At 37.6% G+C, this 20,441-nt stretch overlaps 1 protein-coding gene across 3 annotated transcripts in view; it reads left to right on the forward strand.

The window, feature by feature from the left end:
- Positions 1-20,441, forward strand: part of SORCS2 (sortilin related VPS10 domain containing receptor 2) — a 1,276,597-nt gene that overhangs the window by 1,052,861 nt on the left and 203,295 nt on the right. For all 3 annotated transcript variants that reach the window (XM_069070295.1, XM_069070289.1, XM_069070305.1), the window contains exon 6: positions 15,787-15,851. In XM_069070295.1, the coding sequence (XP_068926396.1) occupies positions 15,787-15,851 (65 nt within the window). The remainder of the gene's footprint in view (positions 1-15,786; positions 15,852-20,441) is intronic.

Raw genomic sequence — 20,441 nt, forward strand, 5'->3', positions numbered from 1 at the left:
CTCCAAAATGAGAAAGGTGATATATGATAGGAATATTATCCCAGGAACAGACCACATCTGAAGTATTATATTCAACTGTGGCCACTATGGTGTTGATTTTTTTAAACTTTTATTTAAAAAAAACTAAATAATTAAAAATAAATAGCATTAAGCATTTTAAAATATTTTTATTTTAAATATTTTAAGTTATTATTTTTATTGTTAAATTTGGCTTTTACATTGTATTTATTTCCAAATATAACCCCCAAGAAGTAGTGTGTTCCCCATACTGCAGGCCTTCAGGTAATAGCTAGATGACCACTCATTAGGAATATTCTAGAAGGTATTCTTCATAAGAGAGAAGGTAAATGGGGTGGACTATGAGTTCCCTTTGAAATTCATTATTCCAGGAGACAACTAAGATTTGAAATTATATGACGGGAAAGGAGCTGCTGTGAGACCTAGAAATCATTATCCCAGAGAAGAGTGTGTTTTAAAAAAGATATATTTTATTGATAGCATTTATTTTTACATTGCCTAGATTTCTATCTGTATCCCTATTACTCTTTTTCTGCTTCTGTCCCAGGGAGGCAGAGATGGGAAAAAAGAGATTAAAAAATTCAGCAATATTGATCAACATATTGAAAAAATTTTATAGCAAAGCTCCATACCAATAGACCTTAGCTTTTGCAAAAGTGTTGGAGAAGGTAAATGTTCATGTCTTCTTATGGACCAACCTCATTCTTTTTTTTTTTTTGGAGGGCAATTGGGGTTAAGTAACTTGCCCAAGATCACACAGCTAGTTTTTTTTTTTGTCTGTGTGTGTGTGTGTGTGTGTGTGTGTGTGTGTGTGTGTGTGTGTGAAGTGTCTGAGGCCAGATCCGAACTCAGGTCCTTCTGATTCCAGGGCTGGTGCTCTACTCACTGTGCCACCTAGCTGCCCCCAACCTCATTCTTTATAATCTTGCAACATCCAGTTTTGATTGTTGGGTGGTTGTCCTTCCTATGAACATCATTGTGGTCATTGAGTATATTGTTTTCTGGTCTCTGCTCACTACACTTTGTATTTGTTCATGGAAATATCTCCACATGGTCTAGAGCAGGGGTGGGGAACCTGCTGACTCAAGGCTACATGTAGCCCTCTAGGTCCTCAAGTGTGGCCCTTTGACAGAATCCAGATTTCACTGAACAACTCCCCTTAAAAAAAAGATTTGTTCTGAAAAGCTTAGACTCAGTTCAAAGGCTGCACCCAAGGACCTAGAAGGCCACATGTGGCCTCAAGGTTCCTACCCCTACTCTACAGTGACTCTTCCAAATCCCACTTACACTGGCAAGACAAGTCCCCAAAGAATAGATGACTGCATTTTACCTCAGGATTCTAGTGGATCCTGAGTAGCTGAGGGATGATTATCTAGGACTTTAAGTCATAAGCCCACACCAATGCATTAACCCCATTGATTATGTATTGATGTCAATGAAGCAGCCTGACTTAGCTGTAAATATATGTTTGCTAAGGTGGTGAAGTAAAAAATATTTGGTATAAAACATTTCCCCAAAAGTCTGGGACATATATTCTCATAAGTACATACGGAGTCCAAAAGAAGATCAGATCAAAATGAGATCATCATGTAAGAAAGAAGCCTACAGTTTCTGAAAGTCCTTTGGTGGAATCCTTTTTCTCCTCTTTTTGTGGAATTCTAATGAATTTCATTACACATGTAATGAAACTTGTACAGTCCTAAAGCCTTATTTCCTCACTATGACGAATTTATCCTTTGCTCCCCAAGAAAACCACTGCCAGTCATTGCTGTCCCAGAGACATTGTTAGGATAAAAATGGAAAGTCCACATCTCCGACACCTTTGGAAGCCTGAAAGATGTTCCTCTGCTTAATGGTCAGGGGTAGGAAGGAGACATAGGCTTCTCTCTTCCTTCTTCCCCCAAACAATTCCCTCTCTTGGAGTGGAAATGCTGGTCTAATATTTGAGTGCTAGAAACTGAACTGGCTTTCCCTTTTAGAAAATCCCTAGAGGGCATGACTGAATCTCTTCAAGAAATCCAGCACACTCCCTGTGTCAAGACATTTTATCTCATCCAGTGGTTTGGAAGCATTCTAATCCTTCCTACCTTATTTAACTAGGTGGATTAAATTGAGTTCAGTGCCCTTTGTTTGACTGATTCAGTGGATATTTTAAGGTATCAGAGCATATCATTGTATTAGTCACCTAACTTTGATCAGTGGAGGTGATTTATTCTGACCTCGCCTTTATATGCTTATCTTTCTGTCTTTCATCATTATTGCCAATTTACTAGGTATAAAGTAAAACTCCAAGGTTATTTTGACTCTCATTTTTCTTATTGTTACTGATTTGGAACATCTTGTTCATTAATCTTCAAATCCTGTCTCTGACATTTACTAGTTATGTGACCCTGGGCAAGTCACTTAACCTCTGACTCAATTTTTTCAACTATAAAATAAGGAAATAAATAGCACCTACCTCCTTTAGTTGTTGTGACGATCAAAGGAGATAATATTTGTGGGGCATCTAGGTGCCACAGTGAATAGAGTACCGGCCCTGGAGTCAGGAGGACTTGAGTTCAAATCCAGCCTCAGACACTTAACACAAAAACTAGCCATGTGACCTTGGGCAAGTCACTTAAGCCCAATTTCCCTCCAAAAAAGCAAAAAAAAAAAAAAAAGGAGATGATATTTGTAAAATGCTTAGCACAATGTCTGGCACTTAACATTTATTATATTCCTTGTCACACTCCTTTTGACTACTGAGAAGAGAAGATTTAATAGGAGCATGACTGTTATCCTCAATTATCTGCACATCTAAAGCAGGGGTTCTTAAAATGGAGTCATGAACCTTTTTAAATTGTATTTTGATAGCTATGTTTCAATATAATTGGTTTACTTTATAATCCTATGTATTTTAGGTTACATGCTTAAAAGGATCATTCCAAGAATGGGTCCATATTGGCAAACCAAATTGACAAACAAGCCCATGATGCAAAAGAAAATTAAGAACCCCTTATAGGAATGCTGTCATTCACAAGATGGAGAATAAACTTCTCTTTGGCCCTGAAAAGCAGAAATAGGAATAAGGGGTGGAAATTGTTTAAAAAAAAAAAGAGTAGATTTTTAGCTCCGTGAAATGGAGAACTTTCTCATTCTTAGAGTGGTCCAACAATGGAATAAATTTAAACTAATTAATTGTTGGGATTTTCATAGAGGAGTTTCGTGTTTATGTTAGAAGCTGAACCATAAATGACTTCTGAGAACACTTCCAGCTTGGAGAGTTTAAGGATCCAAGACCAAGCTTTGTACTATCAGGGTATCACCCTGAGCTTGCATCACTGAGAACCTTAAAATTCTCTCTGGGAGGCAAGGGGCAGAATAGCAGTTGTCTTACTATTCCTACCTGGAAAATAAAAGTCTATTTGATCTATCAAGAGTTCTTTTTTCTGGCTTCAATGTGAATCTAAAGTCTAACCAAGTCTTCTTAACTTGATGTTTTGGGTCAAAATAAGAAAAAATTATTGTTGGAGTTACAAGCATACATATACACACATGCACACAAACACACATAGGGAATGGTTTTCCTTTCTCCCTTTGCATCTTTTCTGACTGAAGGAGGGGAAGATAGAGGGGATTCATTAAAGTTCCCATGTCAGCCTGTCCTGAACCTACACACATTCAGCTAGACCCCAGGCCAAAAAATAAAAAGAGGCAATTCTGGAGATGATGTTCCCTGTGGGGACTTTATTGTGGTTGGGGCTTTCATTTAGATGTTATTAATCAAATCACATCAATAAGTATTTTATAAACACCTTGCCTTGATGAAGGACCGTTTCTGGCATGAAGGGAGCAGCCTCATGTTTTTGTCCACTGGATTCCACACCAAACTGAGAAATTCAAAAAAGGAACTAACACCCCCCCCAAATAATCTCTACAGAAGGATAAAAAAAGGAATTCCAGTACCTCCTCCTTATTTCCTCTTCATTATCCTTTCTCTTTCCCTCTCCTCCTTCCTCCTTTGTCTCTCTGTTTATATCTCTTTCTCTGTGTTTTTTTCTGTCTCTGTTTCTGTCACTTTGCAAGATAAGCATAATAATACCAGTACTTCTTACCTCTCAGGTTTCTTGTGAAGTAAGTGCCTTCTAGCATATGCAACAACATAAAAACATGAACTGTTGCTATCTTTCTGTTTTTCTATCCCTGCCACTCTTGCCTATCATCTTTCCTTCCCTCTCATCTCTCCATTCATATACATACAAATACAAATATGTGGACTTCATATGTAATTTAATTTCAGCAATTGATATGGGTTAGAGATACCCTACTGTGTCTGTCTTGGTGAGCCTTTCAAATCATGCCTGTTCTAAAACATTTCCTGTGTTTGCTGGGCAGTCCCCAAATCCTATTTCTCCAAGGGAAAATATTTCATAGTACATGTGCTCTTTTTTTTCCCTTCTCCATACTAATCACAACAAGAAAATAGTTTCTTTACCTATTACCTTCAAAGCCTAGAAGGATGACTTTCTCTGCCTCTAGAATAATATTTTCAGTCTCCCATTTTCCTTGATATGCACCCCCCATCATGTGTCTTTGTTTCGATGGAAAAATGACGGCTTTATCGTTGTGGATGGGAAGCCAGAGCTAAGGAACACTGGAGCGCCTCTCTGCCTTACTTGAAAGCCCATGTGGGTTATCAATCACAGGGCGTAGTCATTAATGTCAACTGTCCTGAGATTTGAGATGTCCAAGTGCCAAGCGAATGGGGGGAAGGGGTTAGGAAGGCAGAAATGTTGTACTTTGGGATGTGGGGGGGTGGGGGTGAGAAGGATGAAGGAAAAATGAGATATTTTTTCACAGAGTTGGTGTCACTGAATTCTCTGTGTTATGCCATGATGAATTCAAGAAAAAGCAACAGACTGGAGCAGCGGACATTGCAATTTTTTTATCAGGGGAGAATGGCTTATGGGATAGCCTTCCAGCCAGAAGAAAAAAGCAACCTGCTCCCAGATGCTGATCAGGAAATTGGTGATAACTCAAACATATTATTATCTTGAGTAAATCAAATTATTTTTTCTCCAAGTATCTCAAATTGCCAGGAGCCATTATCCTTTAAAACTAATCAGACTAGACTGCTTGGCAATATAGTGTTAAGAAATAGAAAATCTTCCCTGGTCCAGAATGACAGTAGTGGTAGTTTTGCTATGGCCTGAGTGTTGTAAGCAATAAATAAAACCATTTTTGACTGCATTTACAAGGAGAACTTTGTCCTTGAACTGACACTGCAAATTACTGAAAATCAATTTTCTGTCCGAAGCTCGAACTCATTAAAGTTTTGATAAGCTCAACACTAAGTGATGGCATTATGGGTAAGAGGGAACTGCCTCATCCTGAGGCACCCTTGTTTGTTATTAGAGATAGAGGGCCATATTCTAAGACACAAGTCCATCCAGGCATTATCTGAGGACACTCTGGCTGACACCTCCTGGCAACCTGACCATCCATGAACAGCCCCCAGATACTTCTCACCCTTGAAAGATACATATGCCAAGGGCCCCATTTTCATTGATATACAGCTTTCTACACAGCCTTCCTTTGTGGCAGGGAGTGTTTTATCCTTCTTTAATGGATGGAAAAGTTGGGGTTCTCTGAGGTTACATTATTTACCAGGGTCACAAAGCTCATGTATCTGGAACATATATATATATATATATAAAACCTTGTCTCCTGACTCCAAGAACAATACCTTTTCCCCATAAGACACTGCCTCTAGAACCCAGGACTTACTACTAACCCCACAAATATTATTTCTATCATGATATACTACTCCTCTTCAAAACCTATAGATGCAAAAAACTCTAATTGATTCCTTAGTTAGACCACCAACAGCCAATCATATCCGAATCAGAAGATTCTCCTTATGGCTAACTCTTTTGAGGGTGGTGGCTAATTTAGAACATAGCGTTGACCTCAATAACTTTAGTTATCATGTGTTATCTGCCTAAAGGCCTTTTCTTGCTTTTTTTTTTTGAGGGCAATTGGGGTTAAGTGACCTGCCCAAGGTCACATGGCTAGTTTTGTGTGTGTGTGTGTGTGTGTGTGTGTGTGTGTGTGTGTGTGTTAAGTGTCTGAGGCCAGATTTGAACTCAGGTACTCCTGATGCCAGTGCTGGTGCTGTATTCACTGCGCCACCTAGCTGCCCCCTAAAAGTCTTTTCTACTGAGAAATAATAAACAACTTTCTTTTGGTTAAAATTAAATTAGATCTAGAAGATAGAGAAAAGCTATTTAGTATTCAAGAGGTTTTCTGCACAGTGGTGGAGAAATAGTACTAAGTTACCAGTTAGTAGACAAAGGCTTGAATTCAAATTCTTACCTCAACAGATAGGCAACCTTATTCAAGTTCCAACTTCCCTACCCCTCAGTTTCCTACTCAGTAAAAAAGGGGTTAATGATACTGCCTTTTTTACTTTATCAAGGAAAATGCTTCACAATCCTTGATGCTTAATCTTTAATTAATTAATAATCCTTAACCCATAATTTAGATACAATGAGTTATGATAAAAGATTCTTGTCTCTGTGGTCCTGGAGTAGTTTTCCTTCATTTTGTTTATTTATAGATATGGAATTTATTTATAGATATAGAACTAATGACTCACATTTTTATAACACTTTAGGTTTTTGCAAGATATTCACCCTCTCAAAACAATTTTGTGTAGTAGACAATGCTAGAAAATTATCCCCATTTTATAGATTGGGAAACTATTGCTCAGAGGGTTGGATAGAAAGCATCATGAGGTAATGTGAAATGGAAGATTATGTCTTTGTAAACCTAACCTTCCAAGATTATACCTCATTTATTTTCATGTACTTTTCTCTTGATTATCTATTAAAGTGTTATTCTTTACCCTATGTATCTCATTTAGTCTATTAACTATTGGACCTTGGACAAATCATTTAGTTTTCTTGGACCCAAATCTCCCCATCTGTATAATGAGGGTATAGCTGATCTTAAATGTCCTTGTCAGCTCTAAAATGCTGTTCTGTGTGGTGAGGGTTTCATCACCTCTAACTACCTGAGTTTTGTGTTGTAGACTCTCTTTGAGCACTCACATTGAATACCTTCTATTCTTTTCCAGTTCTGATATTTAATGGAACCATTTCTACAACTCTACACTTCTGTAATCTAAAGTCCAGTCTCCCTGATTGGGTGCCAGATTCTTTTTTTTTTTTAAGGAAGTGGAATGCTCTTTCAAACTAGAGTGCCCAGAAGCATTCATTAGAGGTTTTGGGAAGGGAGGAAATATCTCAGCATGAGATCTGAATGACTGGTGACTAGGTTTGCAGATAGCCTGCTTGGAGTTTCCCAAAGAATAAATTTCACCTTGAAATTTGAAGCTATTTGCCTATGGGTCAAAATGATTGATGTTTCTCTTCCATATTTTGAAATGTAAATTAACTGCAGGGGATTTTTGACCCTCCTCCCACTGTGTATCATTTCTTCTCTATGAGATGAAATTGTTCCAGACCTACTGCTTGCTAATTCTTGCTCGAAGTAGTTCGTTGATGTTGATGAAATGAGCCAGGGCTGTTGCTGTAGCAGAATGCTTGGGAGAGAAGCTCCTGGAAGTCCTAGATACAGGAAGCTAACCTAGCAGTGATACTGTGCTTAAGAAATGGTCTGAAACAAGGACTCCCTGAGGGAATGGCAGTCTCTCAATTTTAGCTGGATGTGTCAGAAGATGCTGCCATGTTTTACTGAATGGTAGGATGATATTGTCATGGAAAAGGCAATGGACTTGACATCAGAAGGTATTTCTGGGTTTGTTACCATTCACCCAGGCTCTCCATTGGAATGTACAGCTCAATCTTTCCACTCCTTGGCCCACCATAGAATGTCCAAAGTCCAAAGTCTGGCATTCAGTCTGCCTCCTACTAGTCTTATCTTACACAATTCCTTTGCCAAAATCCTCTTTAACTTCTCTATGAAGGCTTGCCTGCTATCCCCAGCCAAAGGTGATCTGCATTTCTTTACATCTTACATATGATAGGTCAGACAAATATTATAATCTCCATTTAAAAAACAAGCACACAAACTGAGACTCAGAAAGATAAAGTGATTTACCCATGATCACAAAGCTAATGAGTCTCAGAGCCAGGATTTGAATACGGTTCTCCTGTTACTGGGTTTGTTTTTTTTACACACTCTGTCACAATTCCTCTTGTAATAACAATCACTCCGAATTCTATAGCATTGTAAGGTCAACTTTGAGATTCCATAAGCAAGAATCAAGATCTCAGTTTTATAGATGAGGAAACAAACAAGTTAGGGAGTTGCTTAGGGTCACAAAGTGGCATTGCTGTGCCACCATTTGGGGGGGGGTTAGAAAATTTGGAACTCAAAAACTTGTGGAGCTGAATGTTATAAATTAAAAGTAAATAAGTTTGTTTTTTTTTTAAATCGCATTGCTGGCATGAAATTCTGGACTCTGTCATCTATTACTCTAACCAAGAGGACTACATTCACCTTACCCAGTGTTTCCTATGTTTATGCCTATGTTCACCCTAGAGGGACCAAAATGACTTTTACCTATCCCAGGCTTTGCTAATCAAAATTCTATCCAGCTCTCAAGGCCCAGATCAAGTGTCTCAAGAAGTTTTCCTTGCTTTTCCCAGCTTTAGATCTCACATAGCACTTCCTGTCTTTAGCAGTTCTGTATAATTATTCGAATATGTTTTATTCTCCCTATCCAATTTAAAGATATACAAGGACAAGAACCATGATTTTTTTTTAATTTTTTAATTTATGGAATGAAACAAGCATTTCCATAACACAGCACAATAAAAAAAGATGATTATTCATAAATCATGTACAAATCTACTATGCACAACTTGCTATTCCTTTCAAATATGCAATAAAATTATCATGTAAATTTTTTCTCCCCTTCCCCCAACCACCTCTCCCACCTCAGAGATAACTACCATTAGACATAAATAGATAGCTACACACACATATCATGTAAAACTATTTTTATATACTTCTATTTATCAGTTCTTTCTCTGGATGCAGATAGCATCTTTCTTTATATGTCCTTTATAGTTAACTTGGGTATTTATAATAGTCAAAATAACTTATGAATTCAGAGCCGTTCTTAAAACAATATTGCTGCTACTATATAAAATGTTCTCTTGGATCTGCTTATTTCACTCTTCACTATTTCATGCAAGTCTTTCCATGTTTTCTTTTCTAAAATCATTGAGCTCATCATTTCTTATAACAGTAGTATTCCATCACAATTATATACCACAACTTGTTCAGTCATTCCCTAATTGATGGGCATCCTTGCAATTTCCAGTTCTTTGCAACCAAAAAGAGCTGCTATAAACATTTTAGAACATAGGGGTTCTTTTCCTTTTTCCTAATTATCTTCAGAAATAGACCAAGTAATGGTATTGCCATATCAAAGGTCATAGGTAGTTTAATAACTCTTTGGTCATTATTCCAGATTGGTCTCCAAAATGGTTGGATCAGTTCACAATTTCACCAACAGTGTTTTATTGTCCCAATGTTTCTGTATCCCCTCCAACATTTTTCACTTTCCCCTTCTATCATTTTAACCAATCTTAAGTCAAATTTATAGCTTCTTTAGTTGCTAGCAATCAGTTGACAAGCATTCATTAAGTGCTTTGCCCTCTAGCTTACTAATTAGGTTACTAATCCCTTCTAACTTTGTATATCACAATTTACAATTTTACAAACAAACGGTTCTCAACACATTAGGTAGAACCACTGTGACAATTTTTTTTTTAAGACAAGTACAAGAGACACTACATAGGGATGGATGGATCTACAGAATTGGAGCAAATCCTCAAAATGATGAGAATAGAGATCCTTCAGAGTCTTTGGCTATGATACTCAATTGTGTAACCATATGTAAGTAACTTAACCCTTCTGTTATTATTATGCAAAATTCAAAAAGATCAATCCCAGAATACATATGTCTTACTATAAGAACCTCTGGCACTGAACATCAACCTTCCCTCTGTCATTTTGTGCTTCTGAAGCTTGTTGGAGGAAAGGCACTGTATAAATCCAAGGCAGGATTATTATCATTATGATGATATTATTACAGCCAGATGAAAATGTCAGCTCAAGTAATATAGGGTTTTCACCTCCAAGCCAACCCCATTGCAGAGTTATATGACTCATTGTGGACATGTTCACATGCACTGCCTCATTAACACCCCTGGGGTTTGAGAGTATCTTTGCATCTCTCTTTGCTTACTGGTGGATAAAATTCTCTGCTCCTATCCCCAGCCTTAGCTGGAGGATAAAATTTTGGTCTGGCCAGAATATTATAACAACCAAGACCCAACTTCTCAGCAGTCATGCATGAATTCATATGGAAATTTAGCAACTTGTGCAGCTGTGGGCTGTGTTCTGTGGGGTATGCAGATGCTGTCATTCTGCTTCAACCCTTAGGGCTAGGGAGTTCATAATTTCTTGGATAATAGAAACATAGAACTAAAAAGGGTCTCACAAGTAATCTTGTCTAACCTGAGCCTAAAGCACACCATCTCCAATGTACCCAATAACTGACATTAGAATCTCTACATTAGTATTTCTAGTAATTGGGGGGTTCATGACCTGTAAGGAAGCCCATGCCACCATTGGTATGTCCAGTTGCTAAGAGCATCCTCTTCCTTACTCTGAACCAAAATTAGCCTCAGGGAAAGTAGCTTCAACTTCCTACAGTGGTTTATAGTTTCATTCTCTGAAACTAAGTAACAAAAATCCATGTATCTTTCACTTTAAAAATTCCAATATTTTTAAATAGTGATCATGTCTTCCTAAAACTTGTCTACTCTACCTAAATATTCTCATTTTCTTCAGTATCACATGATAATTTTGAGTCTCCTTGACGTTCTGGTCATTTGTGTTCTCTGAACGCATTTCCTGTGGTCTTATCTAGAAAAAAACAAACTCAGTTCCTCTCACCAATCATCTTAGGATATATCTTTAAGTTCCTATCCCATCCTAATATAGCTTGTCAAGGTCTTTTGCAAAATCTTGAACTGACCCAACCATTCTGACAAAACAATTTTTAATTATTCTAAAACAATCATTACATTAATGACCAACTTTTATCCCCCCAAGTCTGCTACTGGGCAAATAACCCCAAAGTGGTAAAAAAAAAAAAAAAAACCCACAAACAAACAAAAAGAAAGATCCCATATTTACCAAAATATCTGTACCAATACTTTGTGTGAAAGTAAAAATTTAAGAAAGAAAAGAAAAAATGGGAATCCAATGATTGCAAAATGACCGAACAAATGTTAACATTTGAATCTAATATGATTGTTCCATAGAAATGATAAATATGAAAAATTCAGAGAATTGATGACTCATGAATTGATGAAGAATGAAATAAGCAGAACCAGCAAAACAATATAAGCAATAAGTTCAATAATGTAAATAAAACAACACTAAAGGGCAAAGTCAAATTAATTTCCATAACCAATCTTGGTCCTAGCAAACAAATGATGAAACCCCTTCCTCTCTTCTTACTACAAAGGTAATGGACATACTGATGAGAAATGTTGCAGATGCCCTCAGAATGACTGGTGTGTTCACTAGTTTTCCTTTACTCTCCCTTTTTGTTAAAAGAAGATGGTGATTCAATAGTAGATCTTCACCAACATTGGCAACTAGCTATTGTATAAAAGACAAAAAGGTATAGAAAACTAGACCAGTGATTTCCTTCTTACAAGAGAACTCCCAAATGAAGAAATCTTCTCTACCAATGCAGACTTCCTTCTCTGAAGTTTATAATCAGAGAGTTGCCTAAAAGAGAACTTAAATTACTTGCTCAGGGTCACACAAGTGTCAGAACACAAACCCAGGTCATCTTGATTTTTAGGATTGGCTTTCTACTACATTTTGTGTGTTTGTGCGTGCGTGCGTGCGTGTGTGTGTGTGTGTGTGTGTGTGTGATGTCACCCAGGACTGGGTATAATTAATCCAGATTTCTCGTACAGCAGCAAATATAATGCATTTTACATGATTTGAATGCTGATATTCGTATTAGCAATAGGACTATGAACAAGTCCCTTAAATTCTCTAGATTTCATTTTCCTCCCCTTTAACCAAATGGAAGTACACTACTGTGTCTTCAAGGAGATTTCTTCTTCTAAATCCTATGGGTCAATGTGATCTAACTCATAACTTAGTGGTCTAGAAAGCACACATAGCCACGTAGTCACACTAGAGTGGAGTGCAGTATGAGACAACACAGAGCTAGACTTGGAATGGCAGTATGTACCTAAGCTATTAATGAGGACACAGGAAGTAAGTGCTATGGGGACACCTACCACATATGAGTGAAGTGAAGGTCTCAGTGCTGAGGATGCAAAGCAATATAAAGTCTCTGTAGCTGCCTGGCAACAACCTTAAGTTATACTACTCTTCCTGTGAAAACCTGGTCTTGGAGTCAGGAGACCTCGGTAGAAAGCCCAGCTGTAACCCAGACATGGAAATTGGGACTTTGTCCCAAGGTACAAAAATGTACTTCAGGAGACTAAAGCATCTCAGTTTAACACCAAGTTAGCAAGAATACATAGTTAAAATAGGAAGTTCTCGATTATTTTTTAATCTCTCTCTCTCCAAGATCAGCTTCTCCCCAGTCCTGCCCTGTATTGGATTCCCCAGCAGTGTCCTAGGGTTTCTGTTTCCCTCCAACATTGGTCTCCTCCAACTCCCAACTGCATGTATTTTGTAAGAGAATGAATTTAAGGGGGCACTGAATTCCACTTTTCCCCAGGCATGTTTTATGAAGCTTTCCTGGGTGCCAAAATTGCAAATTAGAGTTCTTTGGACACTTATTAGCCGTGTGACATTGAGTAAGCAATTTCACCTTACTGAGTTTTAGGCTCCCCATCTATAAAATGAAGGGGATGGGATAATTGTTAAGGGTCCTTTCAGCTTTGAAATATTGTGATTCCACATCCAAGATCACTTGCTGTCTCTCAAGCCAACGAGCATTTATGAAAGACCTCTTGTGTGCCAGACATTGTGCCTGGGGATATGGATAAAGTCAAAAGATCTGTTCTTGTCCTTGTGGAGTTCAAGGTCTATCTGTACCACTCAGCACTTGAAATTGAAATGATTTACATTTAGAGGAAAAGTGTTACAGAAAGGATAGAGAGATGAACTCAGAGTCAGGAAGACTTGGCTATATGGAACATCAAGTTGTCTAGATTGCAGAGTATAGGGGTGGGGAATAATATGTAGGAAAAAACAAGGTTGTAAAGGGTTTTAATTGATAAATTGAATAGTGTAATTTTGACCCTCCAATATACTTTGGAGTCCCAAGAGTTTATTGAATAAAAAGATGTAGTCATCAGACCTGTGTCTAAGGAAAACTACTCTTGTGGCTGTATAGATTAGGGATTGGAGTGGGAAAAGGCTAACAGATAATTTAAGATGCTCTTGCAGGAGTACAGGTGAGAGCTGATCAGGGCCTGTATCAGTGCAGTGGCTAGGTGAGAAGAGAGGGAGGGATTTTTGCAAGAGATGTTGGAGACAAAGAAGCAACAAGTTTTGGCAACTGATTGGATATGTGGGGTAAGTGAATAGAGAATTGAGGCTGTCATCAAGATAGGAACCTGAGTCACTGGGAGGATGATGGTGCCCTTGACAAGAGAGGCAAGTTAGGCAAGAAAGACAACTATCTAAAATTGAACACGAGGGACACTTTTTAATACTACTTCTAATAAATGTGTATGTTTGTCACATAAAATAATTCAAATCTCTGTAGTACATAGAGTATGGTAAGCCAAATATATGTGTTACCTTGAGGCACAAAGTTTCCAAAGGATACTATCATACAGAGGGTAATATTTGCAAGTCTGTTGTAGGAATATAAACTCATCCACATAAATCTAATTCCCAATTGGAAGTGAAAGATGAAGTGGGTGAAAAATGAAATGACTGAGGAAATGAGGGTTCAAGTTTCTGAGAATATCATTTTATTAAGTAATTGAATAAGAAATCCTGCCCAGATCTTTTTGGCTTAAGACTGGACCCTGGATATGGGGAAAGACAGATTTTTATGCATTAAAAACAATCAAATAAACCACTTAACTAAAACAAAATAATTGCCCAGGATACAAAATTTAGCAGTCTCATTTCTAATTGGAGGAAAGATTAGGGATTTTCCAAATTGGTAGGGGGAGAGACAACAGGTGTAATTCCATGAAATAAAAAAAAATGGTATCCTGCTCCTTGAAAGAGTCTATATTTAATTGAGGGAGCATGAAAACAGTACTTGACTAGTATTGGTCCAGTTTTTAGGTAAGACATATGGGTTACTTAAGATGTATAATTATGAGGAAACTCCTTGAATCAGTCTTTGGATTTGACTGGGTTTCTGGTCAGCATAACTTAAGTACTTAATTAAGGGTCTCTAAGCAGCAGGTAGAAGTGCTCCTGCTTCTTAGACATTCAGCGCTAGGTTTAAACACAATTCGATTTTCTTATAATTCCCACAATTGAATAAAATTTTTTCACAAGAAAAATATTGAACTGGATCCATAATTGAAGAGAAAGGGTACTGAGTCTTTCCAGGTTTTTCTGAAAGCATCCTGTCATCATTTCTTATAATACAAATGGGCTATAAGAAATGATGAACAAGGATGCTTTTAGAAAACCTGGAAAGACTTACATGAACTGATGCAAAGTAAAGTGAACAGAACCAGGAGAATTTTGTACACAGTAAGAGCAATATTGTATAATGATCAATTGTGAATGACTTAGCTATTCTCAGCAATGTAATGATCCAAAAGAATTCTGAGGACTTATGATGAAAAACACCATTAACCTTCAGAAAAAGAGATGGTAGAGTCTAAATGCAGTTTGAAGCATACTTTTTTGACTTTATTTTTCCTGGTTTTTTTTTTTTTGGTCTGTGTTTTCTTTTACAACATGACTAATATGGAAGCATGTTTTATATGACTACACATGTACAATCTATATCAAATTGCTTGCCTTCTCATTGATGGAGGAGAGGAGGAACTGAGAGAACTGGAACTCAATATTTTTAAAATGATGCTAAAATTTTTTTTACATGTAATTGGAAAAAATATATTTGGTAAAAAGGAACTGAGCTAACTGCAGAGTTGAGTCATGAGAGAGACAGTATGAATCACTCAATTTCCACTACCACTTACTTTTCCAATACCCTCAAAGGAGAGGGATCAAGGAAGGCTTCATGAAGGAGGTGGCATTTAGTCTAGAATTTGAAATGGGGTCTCAGGTGACTGAGATAAGAGAGAGTTTCAGGTATATGGAAATATGAAAGAAAAGAATAAGAATCAGGACAGAGAAGGAATTTTTGATGAAGTCTAGTAAAATCTCAAAATTTAGACTTAAAAGGAATCTTGGAGATTATCTTTTCTGAGCCCTTTATTCTAAAATTGAGGAGACCAAGAAAAAACAGAAGAAGTATCTTGTCCAAGATTGTAACAGAGTTGGGAGTCCTCTGGTTACAAATACCATGCTTTTTGCATTACACTTCAATGCCCATTTTGTCTGGTTGGGTTGATTAAGGAAGAGGAAGAGAAAGAGAGAAAGTTGAGATGGTAGGAGGCAAATTTTAAAGAGCCTTGAATGCCACCCTACGGAATTTGCACATTATTTGGAGAAAAACAAGGATTCATTGAAAGTGACTAATAGGGGGGATGTGGTCTGTAAGATGCAATATAGTTTGATTATGTGTATTTTTCCCCCTAGGGCTGTGGCTGGAGTAGATGGGGAACCAGATTTGGTTCATATGGAAATCCAAGATCTCAGTGGAGGTAAGTTATTTGAGAAGCCAGTGCTCAAACCACATTTTTTACAGTCATTGTAATAGTAGTGGTAGAAATAATAATTCACATTTCACAGATTTATGATGTACTTTCCAAGCAACAAAAGGTAAGTGATCAACATCTGTATAAATTGTGAGCGTTTTCAAAGCACTCCCATAATCTCATTTTAGAGCTGGGAGGACTACCTAATGGGTTTATTGTCAGAGTCAAGATCCAAAAATCTTCACAAGTTGGAATGTTAAACCAAGACAAATAAGACAAAATTTATTATGAATGAGTGAAAAGTCTTCTCTTGATTTGCAAGAATCAACTTCACAGTGTAAGATGTGTGGGGAGAATATAGTTAGGCAGCAGTTCATCTTTAAAAAGATAGCAATATGTGTCAACCATATGTTTGGCAGTCTCCAAAAGCTAGTACATATAATATTAGGCTTATTAAGAGATGTATAGTCACCAGAACTGGAGAACTGATGGAATTGTTATATTCTGCCTTGGTCAACCTGCATTTCGACTATTATGATAAATTCTGGTTGCTACATTTTAAGAATAATATTGATAATTTTGAATAAGTCCAAAAGACAACAACAAATACCATAACATGGAACTTTAAAGGAACTGGGGACATTTAGTCTGCATACAAGAAGACTTGGGGTAGACATGAGAACAGTCAGCAAATATTTGATAAGCAATAGCTTGGATGATGATTTGACAGATTGTTCTTTTGGCTTCTGCAGGACAGAATTAAAAGCAACAAGTGGAAGTTTCAGAGAAAAATTTAGCTCTGATTGTAAAACAAAATTTCTTAACAATTATAGCTGTCCCAAAGTGGAATGGTCTTCCTTGGAAGAAAGTGGGTTCTCCTTCACTGGGGATCTCCAACCAAGGGTATGATCACCAGCGATTGATTGTGTATCTTACAGAGGGGGCTCTTGTTCATCAATGACTAGCTCCAAAGGCTTTTGAGGTCTGAGAATCTTCCAATGCTTAGAATCTTAAGTTTAGAGGACCTCCTCCAAGATTCTGTGAGAGAGGCAATACAGATATAATTATCCCCATTTTATAGATGGAACTGAAGTTCACAGAAATCATAGGAATATAGGATTTGGACCTAGGAGGGGCCTTAAATATCACTGAGCTCAAGTCCTCCATTTTAAGTATGAAGAAATCAGGGGCCAGAGAAGGGAAGAAATTTTCTCAAGGCCACCCAGACAGCAAGGGACAATGCTTGGATTTGATTCCCAGGTCCTCAGACTCCCAATCCAATATTCTTTTCACTAAATCATGCTTCTTCCCATGAAAAGCCTCACATTTGTTTCCACTGCACACAGCAAGAAAATGCTACACCAGATTCCTTGAAGTTGGCCTATACATATAATGAAACTGACTGGGTTGTGTAGAAATGTGGTAGAATTTAAAGTTTACTTGTTTTCCAACAAGAGATAAATTGAAGTCAAGAAGCTACGGTCCAATGAAAAAAGCTATTAATAGTACAATTTGTTCTGGCACTTAACCATTGGACGTTTTTCCCGCTCTGCGCATACAGCTGCCAGTTTATCTGTGGTGTGGGAAGAGAATCTGTTAGAATGAATATCCACATATGTCAGTTGTTCTGAGCTCCCAGAAACTCTCCCTGCTCCAAATTCAGCACAGTTCCCTTCATACTATTTGAAGATTAAAAAGCAAGATAAGGGCACATGAACCTAGAATTACAATGAGAGTTGTCCTTTGAAATGACTTCTCCATTCCTGGATATGATGATGACAGGAACTATAGTTCACATTTCTGCAGGCTTGGCAAATTTTATCATCTCCATTTCACAAATAGGGAAACTGAGCTTGGATCATGATCAGACAGAAAATACTAGTGGTAGCTTGGGGCCTTGAAGGGAAATCTCCTGACCCAATACCTATGTATGAAGGGGTGTGTTTGGTGCTGGGGAGATACAGACTTTGGCTTATAAACTTGTGACCTAACAGCATTGAATTAGTACTAGATAGCACTTAAAGGTGTGCAAAGCACTACAATGTGTCCTCTCATTTGATACTCAGCAACTTCCTTGGGTAGATGCAGTTCTTTATCCCAGTCATTCAATCATGTCCAGTTCTTTGTGACCCCATTTGGGGTTTTCTTGGCAAAAATGCTGGAGTGATTTACCATTTCCTTCTCCAGCCCATTTTTCTTGTGAGGAAACTGAGGCAAACAGAGTGAAGTGACCTGCCCAGGATCACACAGATACTAAATATTTGAGATCAAATTTGCTTTTTTCTTTCTTTTTTTTTTTGGAGGGCAATTGGGCTTAAGTGACTTGCCCAAGGTCACACAGCTAGTTTTTGTGTTAAGTATCTGAGGCCAGGTTTGAACTCAGGTCCTGCTGACTCCAGGGCCGGTGTTCTATTCACTGCGCCACTTAGCTGCCCCTTGAAATAAAATTTTAACTTAGGCCTTCCTGATTCTAGGCCTACCACTCTGGCTCAACTAGCTGCCTTTAATAAAATTACAGACTTAAAAAAAAAACTTTTGAATTTTAAAAATATTGGTTACTCTTTTCTTCTGATCTCTTGACTAGTGCAGATCACAGCTCCCTCCAATGTCTTAAGAGATAGTCTTCATGAGTTATAATCCCTCCCCCTGCCCCCACTAGAGGCACAGAGAATCAGACACTGAGCCTGGAGTCAGGAAAAGCTGAATTCTAATTTGGCTTCAGAAAGTAAGTAGCTATGTGATTCTAGGAATGTCACTTAACCTCTGTCTCCTTCAGTTTTCTTAACTGTACAATGGGGATAACAATATACCTACCTCCCAGGGTTGTTGTGAGGATCAAATGAAATATTTATAAAATGCTTAGTATAGTGCCTGGTACATGGTCAGTGTTTAATAAAGGCTAATTTCCTTCCTTCCTTCCTCCCCTTTCTCCCCCGATTGCTACCTTCTTTCAAATCAACCTTTCTCTTGTAATGAAGTTCTCAATGTTTAACTTTGGTCCTTGGACTACAGATAATTTATTGCTGTACCTCTTTCCTCCATCCTTCCCCTTTTCCAACTTGTAGAACCTTCCAGAGCTTGTGCATAGTCTTTGAGACCCCAGGGTTGCTTCCATATCACAATAAGAACTCAAGGAAGTACTTGGGGATGGAGGGGGAAGGAGTAGTCAAAAATAAACTGGATGAGAGAAATCCCCAAATGTACCCCAAAGTACTTTATAAATCCAAACCCAAATCTTTGAGAATTTCCTTTTTGTTTAGTGCTTTTGAATTGCAACTTCCCAAATGATATATCTAGAAAAAAGACTCATTAGCACTGCTGATTTACCAGCAATCCCTTGCCAGAGAATTCAGTTGATGAGTCAAAAACCTAAGGATTCAATTTCCCTTGGGAAACAGAATGGTTTAAATATAAAAGGAACAGATGTCTGGCAAAATATGTTTGTGGTTTTGCTCAACCATAAATATTTGAAAAATAGTTCAAGCATTTTCCCTAAAGCAAAACAGCGCCAGTTTCTCTCATGCTCATATATGTATATTTTTGAAATGGCCAGTACTGTTCTTTAGCATGCCACAAAGCAACCTATCTCCTAGAAGAGATATTCACTTTCTTGAGGCCCAATTTCGCCTAAGTCAAACTTAGGAAGCAGCCTGGGTCTTAGTCTGAATAACACTTTTCTCTGAAATATTGAGTCATTCATTCATTTAAATAGTATTTATAAGACCCGACCATGCACAGTTAAACTAATCATGAATGTTGGGGTGCGGGAGGGGGCAAGAGGGGGATGAGACATGAAGATAAGACACAATTCTTCTATTAAAAAAAACTTAATAGGAAAGATGCTACATATGTATGTAATTACTAAATATTTGCAATATTCAACAAATATGATACTTGAGACTTTAAATCATGAACCTGAATGACTATTTCTATAAGATTGTGGGGAGAGCATAATTTAGTGTAATCAACATAATTAATTTGTTTTACCTTCCCTTTTTGATTCCACAAAATGCCCCAGTTTTCACCTCCCTCTTTCTCCAGATAAAATTCTACTTTCCCTTTGGTTATAGTTCTCTTACTTCCCAATACATAAGTACATAAACCCAGCATAGATTATCAGAATGATGTTCCTTCTTTTAGGAGATGTATTCTATGAGTGAGAAAATAAATTTCTGCTAGACATAATCACATTCACAATAGGTCTTTAGCATCTGTGACCAGATATTACTGGGGCCTTGCCCATTTGTAATATGAAGAGTTCAGTCTGGTCCCTATGTTCCTTCATGGTAACCATAGACAAGTAAAGTCCAAAAGAATCTCCTTTCAGAGATCTCTACTGTCCTAGAAACAAAGAGTCATTAAAATGTTACTGAGGAGCTTAAATCTCCTGATAGGATATCTCAAGGAGAGGCACTAACTTCCAAAAAAAATGGTAAAAACAGGAAACCACTCTCCATGTAGAATGTCCCTGAAGTTCAATGCCTTATTCCTGCCTGTCACCTATGTGTTTCCCAAGTGAGAAGCTATTTTAGGGTCATCGGACTATAGTAGAGTTAGAAGGGACCTCAGAGGACACAGAGTCTATTACCCCTCATT

The sequence above is a fragment of the Petaurus breviceps genome, unplaced genomic scaffold, assembly GCF_028583685.1.
Source record: "Petaurus breviceps papuanus isolate PSGF00001 unplaced genomic scaffold, PetGlider_PUasm1.0 140, whole genome shotgun sequence".
NCBI lineage: Eukaryota > Metazoa > Chordata > Mammalia > Diprotodontia > Petauridae > Petaurus > Petaurus breviceps.